At 33.3% G+C, this 16,046-nt stretch overlaps 1 protein-coding gene across 1 annotated transcript; it reads left to right on the top strand.

Moving 5' to 3' along the window:
• The first annotated feature begins 11,089 nt into the window (after positions 1–11,089).
• Positions 11,090–14,427, top strand: LOC116124578 (microsomal glutathione S-transferase 3-like). Its single transcript, XM_031410304.1, has 4 exons — positions 11,090–11,485; positions 11,580–11,655; positions 11,750–11,922; positions 14,096–14,427. Exons 1-4 carry the CDS (start codon positions 11,373–11,375, stop codon positions 14,169–14,171), a joined length of 438 nt encoding a protein of 145 aa, XP_031266164.1. The 5' UTR covers positions 11,090–11,372; the 3' UTR covers positions 14,172–14,427.
• Positions 14,428–16,046: the final 1,619 nt, after the last annotated feature.

Below are 16,046 nucleotides of genomic sequence, written 5' to 3' on the forward strand. Positions count from 1 at the left end.
GAAAATCAAAAGGTTATTTACGTTACTCATGTAACGTAATGTAACATAAGTTTTACATTCTTCCACTTGGTCCACATTTTTAACCATTTATTTCATTAAGAAACAAATACACGAATCATGGCGATAAGTCATCAAAATAAAACGAGTATTATCTTCCATGCATTACAATGCATTTGATTTCTCAAGTTTACTTTATACACNTGGCTCTTCTAAGCTCTCAAGACACTCTAATATTGATGGTGTATAATTTAGTATAACCGAGTTCTTGAGCTTAGGGACCAAAATAATATACATAGTCAAGCTTCCATCAAGCTCTTAATGGTATGCATAATGGTTGCCATAAATCCCAAACGTTTGAAAACTGAAGCGTTTGAAAACTGAAGCATTTGAAAACTGAACAACTAATGTGGACCATCAAGGTTTAAAACTGATGAAAATCAAAAGGTTATTTACGTTACTCATGTAACGTAAGTTTTACATGTATATGCCACATAATAAATTTCAGGACTCTGGATCCTGCACAACTAGCGCCCAACTGAACTCTAAAGCATAAGTGTCTTCTGATGACACATTCCAGCTGCTACAAAAGATGAACCAACAATCAAAAAGCAGAAATGAACTTCTGGAATCTAGACTCTGCTCGCTCCTTCTCCTCTGCTCCATCTAAGTCCCCAATGTTGTCATGGTATTCCTGTTTCGTAAAAACAATAAGTATACCAGTTGGAGTGAGGTTACATATGAGTTTACATTTTCATGTTAAACATGAACTAACCACCTGCCAAACACCGTGCTAAATTTCAAATCATGAATTCTTTTCTTCATACAAACAACAATTCCGTTGTTTCATCTCAACTAGAAACCTTTTTTTTTTTTTTTCAAAGGAAAAAAAAGGGAAGACTAATATGAAGAAATATAGAAGATAAGAGAAACAAAATAATAAGAGGGGGGGAACACAACTTCTCTTTATTAACTCAATATATCATACCACATTTGGCTGCACATATTTTCCGATGCATATTGCCATTTTGATAACCATTTGGTCGAAATTTTATATACAGGCCAAAAGAATTTTTATGTCAAAATCTCTTATAAATATTTTTGTATTGGCTGGTTACAACTTAAGGACAAGTTGTATTCAGCATCTCACAAAAATACATCTTTTACAAAGAGGTCATAGGTTGTTTCTAGTTTTCAATTACAGGAAAAAAAATAAAAAAAAATAAAAAAATAAAAAAGGATGTGATATGAAGGAAATGCTTGAGCAAAATGTTTAAAATAAAATGAGGATATTCTTGACATTTTCAAAACTTTAAATAAGTTAAAAAATAGTTTGTAATACCTATAAGCAGGGGCGGACCCAGGCCATTTGAGAGTAGGCCTGGGCCTACCCTCAAATGAGTAAATAAAAATTTAAAAATTTTTACTTTTAATTTTATGGGATAACCAAATAATGAGTGTGAAGACTCCAAGAACAGAGGGCATTTTTATTTTTCACTACCATATTTTATGCGACAAAAACCACCGCAACTTTAATGATGCAAAAATGCCTCTGCAATACACCATCTTTTCCTCTTAACTGAGAAGCTTTTGCAGAAACAATTTAAGTGCTCATTCCTAGCAATGATGTCCTTTGAAATTTAGTAAAAACATTCAATTTTGACAAGAATTTTCATAAGTTTTACAGATTATCATAAAGTTGTCCTAAAATTCATCAAGAGAACTTTATAATATTAATCAAAACCCACTTCTACAATTGACCTTTACCAATTTTTTGAAATAAAAAAAAAAAAAAAGGCAAAAACTTATATAGATAATTGAAAGAATGGATCATTCTTTTAAAACCAATAATTGTCAATTTTGTGCAACTATACAAGACCTAACTTTTGAACACAAACTCACGNTAATGTCAATGTGTTTACTTCGACTTCGACTTTTATTGTTCTTAGCCATAAAGACAGCAGCTGAATTATCGCAGTATATTCTCAATGGTTTAGAAATGGAATCCATAATTTTAAGTCCAGCTATGAAACTCTTTAACCATACAAAATGTGAAGTAGCCTCAAAACAAGAAACGAACTCAGCTTCCATAGTGGAAGTAGCAGTCAAGGACTGCTTTACACTTCTCCAAGATACAGCTCCACCAGCCATTATGAAATCATATCCTGATGTTGATTTGCGTGAATCAACACAACCAACAAAGTCTGAATCTGAATAACCAATTACTTCTAGATTGTTCATCCATCTATACATAAGCATGTAATTTTTGGTTCCTTGAAGGTACCTCATCACTTTCTTTGCAGCTCTCCAGTGGTCTAAACCTGGATTACTTTGATATCGTCCCAACATTCCAATAGTAAATGCAATGTCAGGCCTTGTACAGATCTGAGCATACATCAGGCTTCCGACAACAGAAGCATATGGAATGTTCTTCATTTGTTCTTTTTCAAAATCGTTCTTTGGGCATTGGTTCAAATTGAATTTATCGCCCTTCACAATGGGAGCCACACTTGGTGAACAATCTTTTATGCGAAATCTCTCTAAAACTTTATTGATATAGGTTTCTTGAGATAGACCCAAAATACCTCGAAATCTATCTCTATGGATCTTAATGCCAATGACATAAGATGCGTCACCTATATCCTTCATATCAAAATTCTTAGAGAGGAATTGTTTCACCTCATTCAGCAAACCCTTATCGTTGGTTGCAAGCAAAATATCATTTACATATAAATAAGAAAGCATATCTTACTCCCACTAACCTTCTGGTATATACATTGATCCATGGGGTTTTTAANTGAATACTATGGTTTGTTTATTTTAATTTATTAAGGTGTTTTTAGTCGGTTAGATTGATGAGAAAATGAGGTAAACTTTTATGGTTTTTTTACCTCCTTTTCGTTTAGTAATATTGCTCTAAATTCTAATTTTTTTATTTAAGTATATTTTTTGTAGTATGTTTGGCTGATGAGTAAATGAGGCAAAGTTTTGCTAAATTTTTAATCTGGATGGTTGAGTTTTGATTTTAATAGTTGGATTTGGAGTTATAAGCTTAAAGTTTGACTACTTCTCTGGTGATTTTAATTTATTTCTTTATAAACATTTATGTATTTTACTTGTGTTAGAGTTGTGATTGGACTTTAAATTTGTATGGAATATTTTTGGTAGATTGTGATTGCTATGAACTCTTTTGATTATATTGGATTTAAGTGGATTGTTAGATTCTTGTGATTTTTTGCTTTCTTCGCATTTAAGAGATTTTTACACATCAAAATTTTCTTGTGTTTCCTTGTGAGTTGGATGTGATTTTACATATTTGCTTTCAAGGTTTTGCTTCTCGTAGATTTATTTAAGTAGGAAAGTAATGTGTTATTGCATCATTTTCTTTCAGCTTCTTGATATTGTATTATTTTCTTTGCTTAAGGTTTGATGGTTTTTTTTAAGTTTTCAATAGTTGGTTAACAAACAACGGCGGAGCTGTGGAGGCCCCCCTCAACAAAAATCCTGGATCCGCCACTGCCCACAAGCTATGTTGAATTACAACCAAACAGCACATAATATCTTCAAAAGAGCTTCTAACATTCAAAACCAAATAGACATTGAGGTCATATTTACTTTTATGGAATTGGAGGAATGGGAGTGGGAATTTCCTTTCCTTTCTCATTCCATAGTTTACTTCATGCATTTAATGGCATTTCTTTCATTGTTAACAAATGAACTATGCGTACAATAGAATGGAAAACAAAAAAGGATCTCTGTTAATTCCATAAGTAAACATGACCTAAGAAGAGTTTATGTTAATAAGTTATTTTACATCATTTGCAAGAAGCTAAGTTTAGACGTTTAAATTTTAACAAGCTCTTCTTGAGCTCTTTAAGGTTTTGAAATGTCAAAGATATCCCCATGTTAGTTTCAAATTTTCCGTTATATATTTGCACGAGGCATGATCTACAACCCCTCAACTTTACACATTATTATATTGACTTCCCAAAGCAGTATCAATGGTTTAGATGTGATAATACTTTTTATATAAAAGTCGTTTTAAGCTTGGACACGGTTTTAAATAAAAAAAAAAATTTATCTCTCTCACCCAACTTTTTCCTCTGATTTTGCAAGTGAGAAAAGATTTTACAGGTGGGAAACTTTCCCGTTGCATATTTAGATAATTTATATTTGTTTTATTCCATTTGTTTTATTCTGCTCCTTCGTCTCTTTCTTTTCTTTTATTCTGTTCCATTTCTTTTATTCTGTCGTCCCTCACTCATTTCCATTTCTGTTCCATTTCTATCTCTTTGATTCTGTGAAACGTGACTCTTTAAAGTCGAAGAATTGACCTCCAGTAAAGTCCGAGTCGGGGATCCTATCTTTAAACTTCGTTCCGAAAAAGAGAGAGAATGGAAGCAGAGACGTAGAGTAGAGAAAGAAGAAGTGGGCGATGGAAAATATGGAAGAGAGGAGAAGAGGGGAAGAGATAAGATAAGATAAAGAGAGACAGAGGAGATGTGGGCCATGACGAAATGTAGAGAAAAGGCAAGACAAGGAACGAATTTTAATTTGAAAAAATAAAACACTTTTAAAACGATTTTTATATAAAAACAGAGGAAGTATAATTTAGTGGATTCCAAATGATAACATGTGAATTGATAATATTAACCATATACATCATTATTTTTAAATTAATATTAATTAACATTTCTCTCATCAACATTTTATTACTGCTATTTGAAACTATTCTCTTGTAAACAATAAAACTACGTGATATATATATCCAAAGGGACAAGCCTTGAAAATGCAATCAAGTTTCTAGAAAAATGGAACATAAAAGGTCGTTCTAACATCTAAAACAAAGCACACTACGTAAAATAAATTAGCAAGGTCTACAGTTTACCACATGCGGCGCCCATCTGGTTTCTGATAAGATGCTTCGCTCCACTTTCCACTGGCCTCTCTTAAGAGTTTGCAAACCCTGCAGAATTTGAAATGTAGGATTGTTGATCCAGAATCAATCCACCAGGTGTACTATTGAATACATATTGGATTCATAACAGACAAATGAGGTTGGATGACTTTTGTCGCAAAGACATTTTGAAATGTGGCACATTCCTTATTCATGTGCTGCCTCTTCTTTTACAGAAGAAAACACTTGGAATCTTCGTGATCCACTCTTTGGGGAGGCCATTTTACCTTTCCCTGTTCTATTAGCTATGATATTTCCATTCCATGCGTTGGAGCATGCACTTTTCCATGTTCCATCACCAGTCTCCCTTCCTCTGAAACACACATGGTCATAGTTCATTAATTGACCATTTATCCTTATGTGTGTTGTATGAGATTTTGAAGGGTCCATATTGATGCAGGAAGGGTATTCAAGATATAGGCACAAGGAAGGAATCCGACATTTCAACCGCTCAGATTTCCAATTGAGCCACAATATTCCTCATTTGCATGATGGGCTAGCGCACACCCTCACCAGTGAGCTAGGTTGAGAGCTTCATGGATCATGGCGTGTTTTGCATAGTAGCCTTGTCTGAAATGACAAATTTTGATCATCAATGGACTTTAGCAAGGTCTTTGACCTTTCACGCTGATCAACAGAACGTCACGAATACTAGCAGAGTTCTTAGTCTTAATGAACATTATGCTGAGACGCATTAGATGCTCCCAGCATCATAAAGCATGAGTCCTGAGAGTATAGTATCAGTGATGTGCTGGTGGTTGTCTTCTCAATAGCATAGTCTCTTCCTCACCACTCAAATTAAGAAAAATCTCTCCTTTAGACCTTATAGTTATCTCCCTTAAGTGTCAGGATATCAAAATGACATATAACAGAGCAGAAATTTGCAGAGCGTTGTACGAGCTGCATAAAATATAGATTAACATGCTTATATTACAAAATGAGGCCTAAACAAATATATAATTGTACAAGTAATCATGCATTAAAAAAATTGAATCTAAGTGAATAAAAATTGCCTATGGGTAAATTTCGACTTCAAGCAGATTCTTTTCTTATGATTTAAGTAAACTTATGAGAAACATCAAAATTATTACTAATATCATAATCCTGTGAGGAAACTAATGAGATATAACTTGCATTTTATCCATATCAATAATATAAAATAGAATGAAAATTCTCTGGTGGGAAAGAAAAGTTTTATAGTAAGTATAATTAATTAACAATAATGTCTAATTTCTATTAGTGTGATCCGTAATTAATCATATATATTAATTTTATTTAATTAAAGAACTCAGTGGCTAGTCTTAATAAATTAAAATTATATGGGATCACTAGACCATTAAAATCACATAAAGACTGTTGACGTAATATGATGAGATGTACATAACAAATACTAAATGATTATTATGCTATGACAAAATATTATCATAAGCAAAAAACAATATGCATAATGAAAACTTAATAGTATGCCTTTATCAATATATACTCATCAAAAATGCATGTAGAAAGATTATAATCAATCATGAAGATAAATATGAGCATAATTAACTAGGATCTGCCAATTCTAAACTATACAAAAAAATGCATGTAATTAAACCAAAATATAATAGGCATAATTTAAATGAGCAGAATAGAAATAGTATAAAATTTATTTTAGCAATCCATGACAGAAAACGTTAAGGGCTTGTTGGGCACAAGTTGCACTCCTTTACATGAGATCATGGGTTCAAAGTCCTAGAGTGCAGGAGTAAACAAAAAAAAATTTTTTTTTTTCTAATTGACAAGAAAACGACAATGATTTCACATAAAAGAAGGACATTGTCATTCTAGTAGTCTTCAACTTTGAGTGATCTGTAATGGATACCCGACCCGCGGAAAACGGACCAATAGCAAAACGGGTGGAAATCCAATATTAAACTCACAAACATAATTGATTCAATAGCTCAGAAAGTGATAACATCCAATTCCTAATTCAATTATATGTTTATTTTTGTTAACAAAAAAAATGAGCTAAAAAAAATTGTCAAACGTGCCAGGAATGAATAGAAGAGCTTCAAAAAATAATCTTTTTCAAAACATCAAGACGAGAGGTATTATATGGCTCTATACCCAACTGTAAGACAATTTCATGTAATATAACAAGCAAATACAAAGAATATAGATATTCTTAAACTATAAACCAGGGTAATCAAGAATTACTCGCCAGCCATTGAAACACCTCACGCAAACTGTATTGATCTCAAGCCTCAAACACTCGATACTAGTGAGGTGTAATATTAGTAAACCGAGTTCTTGAGCTTTAGGGACCAAAATAATATACATAGTGCAAGCTGCCAGCAAGCTCTAATGGTATGCCTAATGGTTGCCATAAATCCCAAACGGTTGAAAACTGAAGCGTTGAAAAACTGAAGCATTTTGAAAAGCTTGGAACAACTAGGATGGGACCATCAGGTTTAAAACTGATGAAAATCCAAAAGGTTAGTATTACGATCTACTACATGTAACGTAAGTTTTACATGTAGATGACAACATATAAATTTGCGGATCTGTGATCCTGCACAACTAGCGCCCATGAAACTATAAAGCAGAAAAGGATGGGTCCCTTTCTGAGAACATTCCACTGCTACAAAAGATTGAACCAACAATCAAAAAGCAGAAATGAACTCTGGAATCTAGACGTGCTCCGCTCCTTCTCCTCTGCTCCATCTAAGTCCCACTGTTGTCATGGTTTCGTGTTTCGTAAAAACAATAAGTATACCAGTGGAGTGAGGTACATATGAGTTTACATTTCATGTTAAAATGAACAACCACCTGCCAAACACCGTGCAAATTTCAAATCATGAATTCTTTTCTTCATAAAAAACACAATTCCGTTGTTTCATCTCAACTAGAACCTTTTTTTTTTTTTTTCAAGGAAAAAAAAAGGAAGACTATATGAAGAAATATAGAAGTAGAGAACAAAATATAATGAGGGGGGGAAACACAACTTCTTTATTAACTCAATGATATACCAACATTTGGCGTCACATATTTCCGATGCATATTGCCATTTTGATAACCATTTGGTCGAAATTTTAATACAGGCCAAAAGAATTTTTATGTCAAAATCTCTATAAATATTTTTGTAGGGCTGGTTAACGTAAGACTATTGTATTCAGCCATCTCACAAAAATACATCTTTTACCAAAGAGGTCATAGGTTGTCTTCTAGTTTTCAATACAGGAAAAAAAAAAAAAAAAATAAAAAAATAAAAAGGATGGGGATATTAATGAAGGAAAATGCTTGAGCAAAATGTTTAAAATAAAAGAGGATATTCTTGACATTTTCAAAACTTTAATAAGTTAAAAATAGTTTGTAATACCTATAAGCAGGGGCGCACCCAGGCCATTGAGAGTAGCCTGGCTCACCCTCAAAGGAGTACAAATAAAATTAACAATATTTTACTTTTAATTTTATGGGATCAACCAAAAGTAGGTGGAGGACTGCCACGAGAAGCGGAGGGCATGTTTATTTATCAAACTACAATTTTACATGCGACAAAAACCACCGCAACTTAATGATGCAAAAATGCCTCTGCAATACACCATCTTTTCCTCTTAATGAGAAGCTTTGCGGAGAAGAAGAAACAATCTTAATGTCATTCCTAGCATGATGTCCTTTGAAATTTTAGTAAAAACAGTTAATTCTATGACAAGAGATTTTATAAAGTTAGAGATCTTCTAAAGTTCCAGCTACAGTAAAATTGACATCAGAGAAACTTTATAAATTATCCCCCAAACCCACTTCTAATTGACCTGTACCAATTTTTGTGAAATAAAAAAAAAAAAAAAGGCAAAAACAACTTATATAGATATTGAAAAGAAGGGTCATTCTTTTTAAACAATAATTGTCAATTTGTGTGACAAACTGATATAAAGACTAACTTTTGAACCAAACTCACGCCCCCGTCGTCTTCTCTTCAATTTCAACCCTTAAATTATAGGTATTCAGCGTTTGTTCAACTGGGTTTCGTGATGTTTGGTACCGAGAAAGGAGGTTGATTTTTCCACTTTTTCTTTTATGTTGTTTTATTTATTTTTTGTTGAATTCTTAGTTTTTTCGTTTTAACTGGTTTCCTTGATGGAAAAATGCGGAACAAAGTTTTGTTATATATTTTTTTTTTTTTTATTTTCTTATCTTAGTAATCTTTCTCTTAATTCTATAGTTTTATTTTATTTTATTAAGCTATTTTTAGTATGTTAGGTTGCTGAGAAGAAAAGATGCTAAGTTTTGTCATTTTTTTGCACAGTTTTGTTTTGTATTTTGTACTGAGTGAATCCCTTAGCAACGAGTCTTGCCTTGTATCTCTCAATGTTGCCCAATGAGTCCTTCTTTGTCTTAAAGACCCATTTACATCCAATGGCTTTTACACCATTAGGCAACTCAACAAGATCCTAGACTTCGTTACTCTTTATAGAATTCATCTCTTCCTTCATGGCACTGTACCATAATTCTGATTCTTTGCAACTCATGGCTTTTGAAAAGAACTTGGGATCATTTTCAACTCCAATGTTATAGTCAGATTCTTGCAGATACACAACATAATCATTAGGAATTGCTGATCTCCTTGGTCTAGTAGATTTTCTTAATGTTGTACCATCATATTCTGAAGAAGTATGTGGTTCAACTCATTATTCAAAAGTTCTTGGCAACTCTTGAACTACCTGATATACTGAAATGTTGTCAGCAGCTTATGGAACTTCAATGATTGATTGTTCAACACCAGTTTGTACTTGAGGGGTGCTGTAAACAATAACCAATTTATCACTTGAGGTGGCAGGTTGAGATTCTGAATGATCATTCTCAGAAACTATGTTCCTGGTTTGATCGCTCCCACTGATCAAGTCATTTTCAAGGAACTTTGCATTTCTTGATTCCACAATTCTAGTGCTGTGAGATGGACAATAAAATCTGTAACCTTTAGACCTTTCAGCATATCCAAAGAAATACCCAGTAATGGTCCTTGGGTCCAGCTTCTCTCTTGTGGATTATAAATTCTCACCTCAGACGGGCATCCCCAAACACGCATATGTCACAAACTCGGTTTCCAACCTTTCTATAATTCAAATGGCGTTTTAGGAACAGCCTTGGTTGGAACTTGGTTCAATATATACACTGCCATCTTAAGTGCTTCTGCCCACAAGGATTTAGGAAGATTGGAGCTGCTAAGCATACTCCGCACCATGTCCAACAATGTTCGGTTTCTTCTTTCTACTACACCATTCTGGTCCTGTGAACCAAGCATGGTGTATTGGGCAACAATCCCATGATCTTGAAGAAACTTTGCAAATGGTCCATGTGCTTGCCCATCCTCTGTGTATCTACCATAATATTCTCCACCTCTATCTGATCTTACGATCTTAATTTGCTTACCACATTGTTTCTCTACTTCAGCCTTAAAGATTTCAAAGGCATCTAATGCTTCGTACTTGTTATGAAGCATGTAGAGATACATATATCGTGAGTAATCATCTATAAAAGAGATGAAGTATTTCTGACCATGTGAGTCCATGTTTGGACTACATATATCAGTATGTATGATCTCTAATATGCCTGAACTCCTATTGGGACCTTTCTTTGACTTGTTGGTCTGCTTTCCCTTTATACAGTCCACACAAGTCTCAAAATCAGTAAAATCCAGAGTATTAAGTACTCCTTCATTTATTAATCTTTTAATTCTATCTATGGAGATATGTCCTAATCTCCGGTGCCATAATTTAGAGAAGTCCTAATTAATAACACATATTTTAGCACCAGTGTGAACATGCATTGAATCATAAGTGGCATTGTTTTGTAAATTAATGCAGTAAAGACCATCAGATAAAGTACCATTCCCAACACAATTAGATTTATAAAATAAGTTGAAAGATGAATCTGAAAAATTAAAGGAATANAATTTTAGCCCTAACTTCCTAATTTCTTTCTGGCCTGTCATTCATTAAACATTATTTCTTTAATAGTGAGGGGGACCCTTTTTTGCCTGTTAAGTCAGAGAATAAAACAACTTAACCCAAAACAATCATATAAGTTATTAAATTATCCAATAGTCTAACCCGCGTTAAAGAATGTTAACCAGGGGCGGAGCCAAATTTTTTTTCTGAGGGAGCCAGAAGTATTAGGGTATCACTTGATGACAGAGGCAAAACCAAAGCTGTGGAATTGGTCTCAGCCGTTTGTTTTTAAATCACCTTGTTAGTTAAAGAGGCTACAGCCGTGGAATTTGTCCCAGCCGTTAGTTTCTCAATTCTCACACTAACACTTGTAAAGTTAAAACTCAAAAGCACAACTAGATAAACCCTGGAACAGGTATCAGTCAACCTTCCAAATCTAAGAGAGAAACCTATCAACACAACGCAGTGTTTAACTTAACTAACTCATCATCATGGCCGGAACTCAATTGCTCCCTGAAGAATACGGATACGTTGCTCTCGTTCTTGTCTTTTATTGTTTTCTGAATTTCTGGATGACCTTCCAGGTCGGCAAAGCCCGCAAAAAGTATGTTTCTTCTCATCTCCATTTTTCTCTTTATTTTTTCTGGGTATTTTTTATCTCCACTGATCTTTTCTGTTTGGGAAAAAAAAAAAATAAGATATAACGTTCCTTATCCGACCCTGTATGCTATAGAATCTGAAAACAAAGAGGCAAAGTTGTTTAACTGTGTTCAGGTAATTGACTTGCTGGAAATGTTACAAAAATAATCTTTGGGTGATTCTTTGTTGTAACGAAAAAATATTTGTGTATTTGGATTTGGTGGTGCAGAGAGGACATCAGAACTCTTTGGAATTTATGCCTATGTTCTTCATGCTGATGATTTTGGGAGGAATTAGTCATCCTTGTATATGTGCTGCACTTGGCTTCCTTTATATTGTTACTCGTTTTTTCTATTTCAAAGGTTATGCAACCGGTGATCCTCAAAAGCGCCTCACTATTGGGTTTGTTTCTTCTTTCTTTTACTCAATCACTTTCTCATTGTTTAATAATCTCTATAGATACACTTTTATATACGAGGATTTTTTTTTTTCTATTACTTTAATATAAAATATTCTAATCCACATACTTGTGCATAGATAAAATTTTAGTGGTCTTAAGTTTTAAAATGTAGTTTTTAGTATTGATTTTTACTACTGAAGGAAAATTAAAGCCAATATTGTGTTGGCATAATATTGTTAATCTGCTGTTTGTGGTCAATGACAATACAAGACAATGAAGGATCAGAAATGTTAAAAATAAATGAATAAATAAAAGGATTAGACAGGTCTTTTGATGTTTATTCTTGTGTAGCGTGTCAATGAAAATTGTGAAAACATTGATAGGCATACAATTTTTGAAACCATATTATCATAGTTTACAATGACGCTTGAATATTGCATATTCGTACTCCTGTGATGTTGAAAGTGGGTACTTCATATGCAAAGGGGAAAGGTATAAAAAAGTTTCAACTGGAGGTGAATTCCTATTGAATCAGGCTGACAGTATAGAGACAAGTGTGATTGAAATGTGATGAAATATTGGTCCTCAGTCAGTTCAAATTGATATGCTAAAATGTTGGTTTCTAGTTGTGTAGAGTTATGAGTCCATTTAGTCTTTTCCTTTGCTTCTGTCCTGCCTTCCTTGAACCCTTGGCTGTGGCAGTAAATGAATATCAAAATGCCGGTTCAACGTAAAGGGCTGTAAATGATGTCCTTGAAAGTCCGCAGCTTGTTAGGTAAACTATTGCAATTAGCATTTTATACGACACTTAGATATTAAGCTAATAGGTGGCAAAAGGAAGCACCTCAAAATAAACAAAAGGTCAAGTTGAAGAAACGCTGCAATGCAATAACTTGCTTCTAAAGTTGAAAACACTGTTGAGAAATGTTAAGTGAAATAACTGTAGTCCTGTAGAGATTTGTGAAGTGAAAGTTTCAGTGTTTTAAATTATGACATGGTATCTCTATACAGCTACATCAAACTTGTATTAATTGATAAAATATACAATTTAGTAAGGCAGAAATAAGCACAAGATAAGAAATGTGAAGTAAATTCCTAATGCAGATTGATACCTTCACTTGATTGCTTTTCTTTATTGATATACTATATTTCATTCTCTATAATATCCTTGGTTAAATATATCAACACAATGAACATGGCAAAACTATATACACATTAACTTACCTGCTAGTCACTATGGCTTGCTGATCATATTTTTCTTCAAAAGTATGCAATGTTAATACTTGTGGATCTCCCTTTTTATGTTCATTCCTACTTATAAAATCTATCTCCAGAGTACAATCATGAAAATCTATAATAATGAGTGCGGATGATTACGTAAATATATCCCAGAGAAAAGGGAGGCATTCATTGTAACCAAAGAAAGAAAATTGGATAGTCTAATTCCAGAGATTATAAGCCATGCATTTTCTGAAAAACAGTTTTGCACTGCTTGGTAATCTCTGATATCTGATCATTAGGTTTTTATGCATAAGAGGGGGATGGGAAGGAATGTTTGTTAAGTAGAGTGGTGATCTCTTATCAGAATTTTGGGATATAATTGAGTTTTCACTGCTGGCCCTTTGAGGATAAACCATTGCCAATATCAGTTGCTATTAGGGATATGAAGAAAGTGAAAAGTTTGATGATAACATGTTTTATGCGAGGATTATCAATTATTAGATAAACCTAGGATATTGTATGGTATAATACTAGATGTATTTGAACCATTAGATGAAGATGAACAGTTATTTAGAAAACATTTTATCCAATGATGTTAACTCCATTAGCATCATAGAATGACGCCAATTATTAGTAGACTTCGTATAAGCTTCCTTTAAAGACGATTTTAGAAAATGAAAAATCATGAAAGCTTAATTTACTATAAAAGAGTGATGAGCATTGTTAATGTTTGGGTACTCATAAAACTAGTAAAAATTCATATGAAGAAAAAAAAAATTAACATATTTGTTTAGTTGTAGTTGAAAGGTGTCGACTTGATCTTGAGCTTTTTGTAACTCTCACAACAACTATGTTGAAACCTTATGTCAAATACAAACTGGAAAGCTCTATTTACAGTACTTGAAATGCTGAGTTTGGTGATTTATTCAGTTCATTTCTTTTGTTCTTGTGCAGGAAATATGGATTTCTTGCTATAATGGGGCTTATGGTATGCACAATTTCGTTTGGGATACAGCAGCTTCGCGGATAAACCTCTGCACCTCTGCGGTTATTAATCTTTAATATCCCATGACTTGCCATCTCCATATATATCCTCTTTTTATAAATATATCTTTTGTTTTTAGGTGGCAAGGACTGCAGTTTTATGTTCTACGTTATACTAGAATTATAAATCTGAAAGATAGTTGAATGATAAGGTTTTCTATATACTGCCCTCTGTTCTGTAATGGTAAAGATTGACTAATTTTGTGAAAAATAAATATTGCCCTTGTGGATTTTGCTTGTTATTGTGAAATTGAAGAATTGTATGTTTCAATTCATTGATTTATCACTAAGGAGTTACAGTGTTTATATAGGGAGTGTACGATCTCTTGAATCTCCTAATATTACGTAATATTGGGTGGAGATTACATAATATCTAAAACATTCTGAGATCGTATACTTGACATAACTACAAGATTGCACAATATTTAGGAAATCTCAACAGTTATAATCTCTTCATAAGATATTGTCATAATGTTCAATAACTAGAAATTTGTTGATGAAAACGAGTCACGTTAGTGCTATACTAAAAAGTATCTCATCCACTACATACTTGATTTCAAAAGCAGATCAAAGTTGTGATGAATTTTTGGCTTAATTTGGACTTTCGTGTGCATACTCAAAGATGAGATGAGAATAGCCAAACAATTAATGAAACAAGATAGGAAATTAAAGGAGACTTTGGAGTGTTGAGAATTTATAATCGGCATTGCTTTATGAACCAGTAGAGAAATGATGATTTTGCTTTAAGAAAGCAAGCGAGGAAACAATTCTCAAGTTATCTTGATCAAATCTTAAATACTCAAAGTTGTTCAAAACAAACCCCCAAATGTTTGGTCTTAAAATATTAATTCGTTGCTCACCTAGCTGTGCCGATATAGATGGATGGAAAGAGGATAGTCATTCCTTTTGAGTGAGAAATGAGGGTCTTGACTTTGAATTCAAGTTGTGGCAAGGGTAAGGGGTGGCCACCAATTATCATACCCAAAAAAAAATTGTTTTATCACGAGAGAAAGTTTTATGTGTATTCTATTGCAATACAATATAAATGATAAAATAGGTTTGTATCATTGGAGTTATATATTCTCATTAGATGGTTGTATTACAACAAAACGTACAAAAGGACTTTCTCAAAGCTCACACATCAGCTGATCAGCACCTAAAAACAAAAACAAGACATGTTTCATTAACTACTTTGCCCTTGTCAAAAATGTCTTTGAAAACAACATGTACAAAATGTGATAATTTAAGAAAATTTCAAGGTCAGTGATTATTTCTCTTCAATCATGGGTGTTAGGTGTAATATCCTTAAACCTTAAGGGAGGTCATCTTCTATATCTTAATAAGTGCCCACTAAATTACTAGGTCACTCTTAGCCTCTTAGGCATTACAAGGGTGAGCACGGGTAGCGGGTAAAACCAAAACTTGCGGGTAGAACCAGAACCGAAACCTACCCGGAACTGACATTGTATGGGTAAATTTCGGTTCCATTTTTTTGGACCTGACACTGTGCGGTTCGGATTCTGGTTCCTACATGTGGAGGAATCGAAATCAGAACCTGAAAAAAAGAACCTGCAGCGGGTACCCGGCTTGGAACCTGCTTGGAACCTGTAGCGAGTACCCTGTTTTGGAACCTGGGCTAAAATGAAATATCTGTGAAGAATGGGGGTCCATTGTAGTTTTACATATAAAAAATTTAAAATAGAAAAAGTTAAAGTTTTACAATAACCTAATTAAATAATTATACTTATTACGTATAAACTACTCCATATAATAAACTTAATATATTATAATATATTAATATTAAAATTTTGATTAATTAAGTGTATAATTGGAATTAAGACCAATTAAAAGTGTTTTAATG

This window comes from Pistacia vera, unplaced genomic scaffold, assembly GCF_008641045.1.
Source record: "Pistacia vera cultivar Batoury unplaced genomic scaffold, PisVer_v2 Contig153, whole genome shotgun sequence".
Lineage (NCBI taxonomy): Eukaryota > Viridiplantae > Streptophyta > Magnoliopsida > Sapindales > Anacardiaceae > Pistacia > Pistacia vera.

Excerpts from the sequence above, each read along its gene's own strand:
- LOC116124578 (XM_031410304.1), top strand. The coding sequence starts at position 11,373 with ATGGCCGGAACTCAATTGCTCCCTGAAGAATACGGATACGTTGCTCTC. Across the intron at positions 11,656-11,749 it reads AGTTGTTTAACTGTGTTCAG|AGAGGACATCAGAACTCTTT; the intron begins GTAATTGACTTG and ends TTGGTGGTGCAG. Across the intron at positions 11,923-14,095 it reads CAAAAGCGCCTCACTATTGG|GAAATATGGATTTCTTGCTA; the intron begins GTTTGTTTCTTC and ends GTTCTTGTGCAG.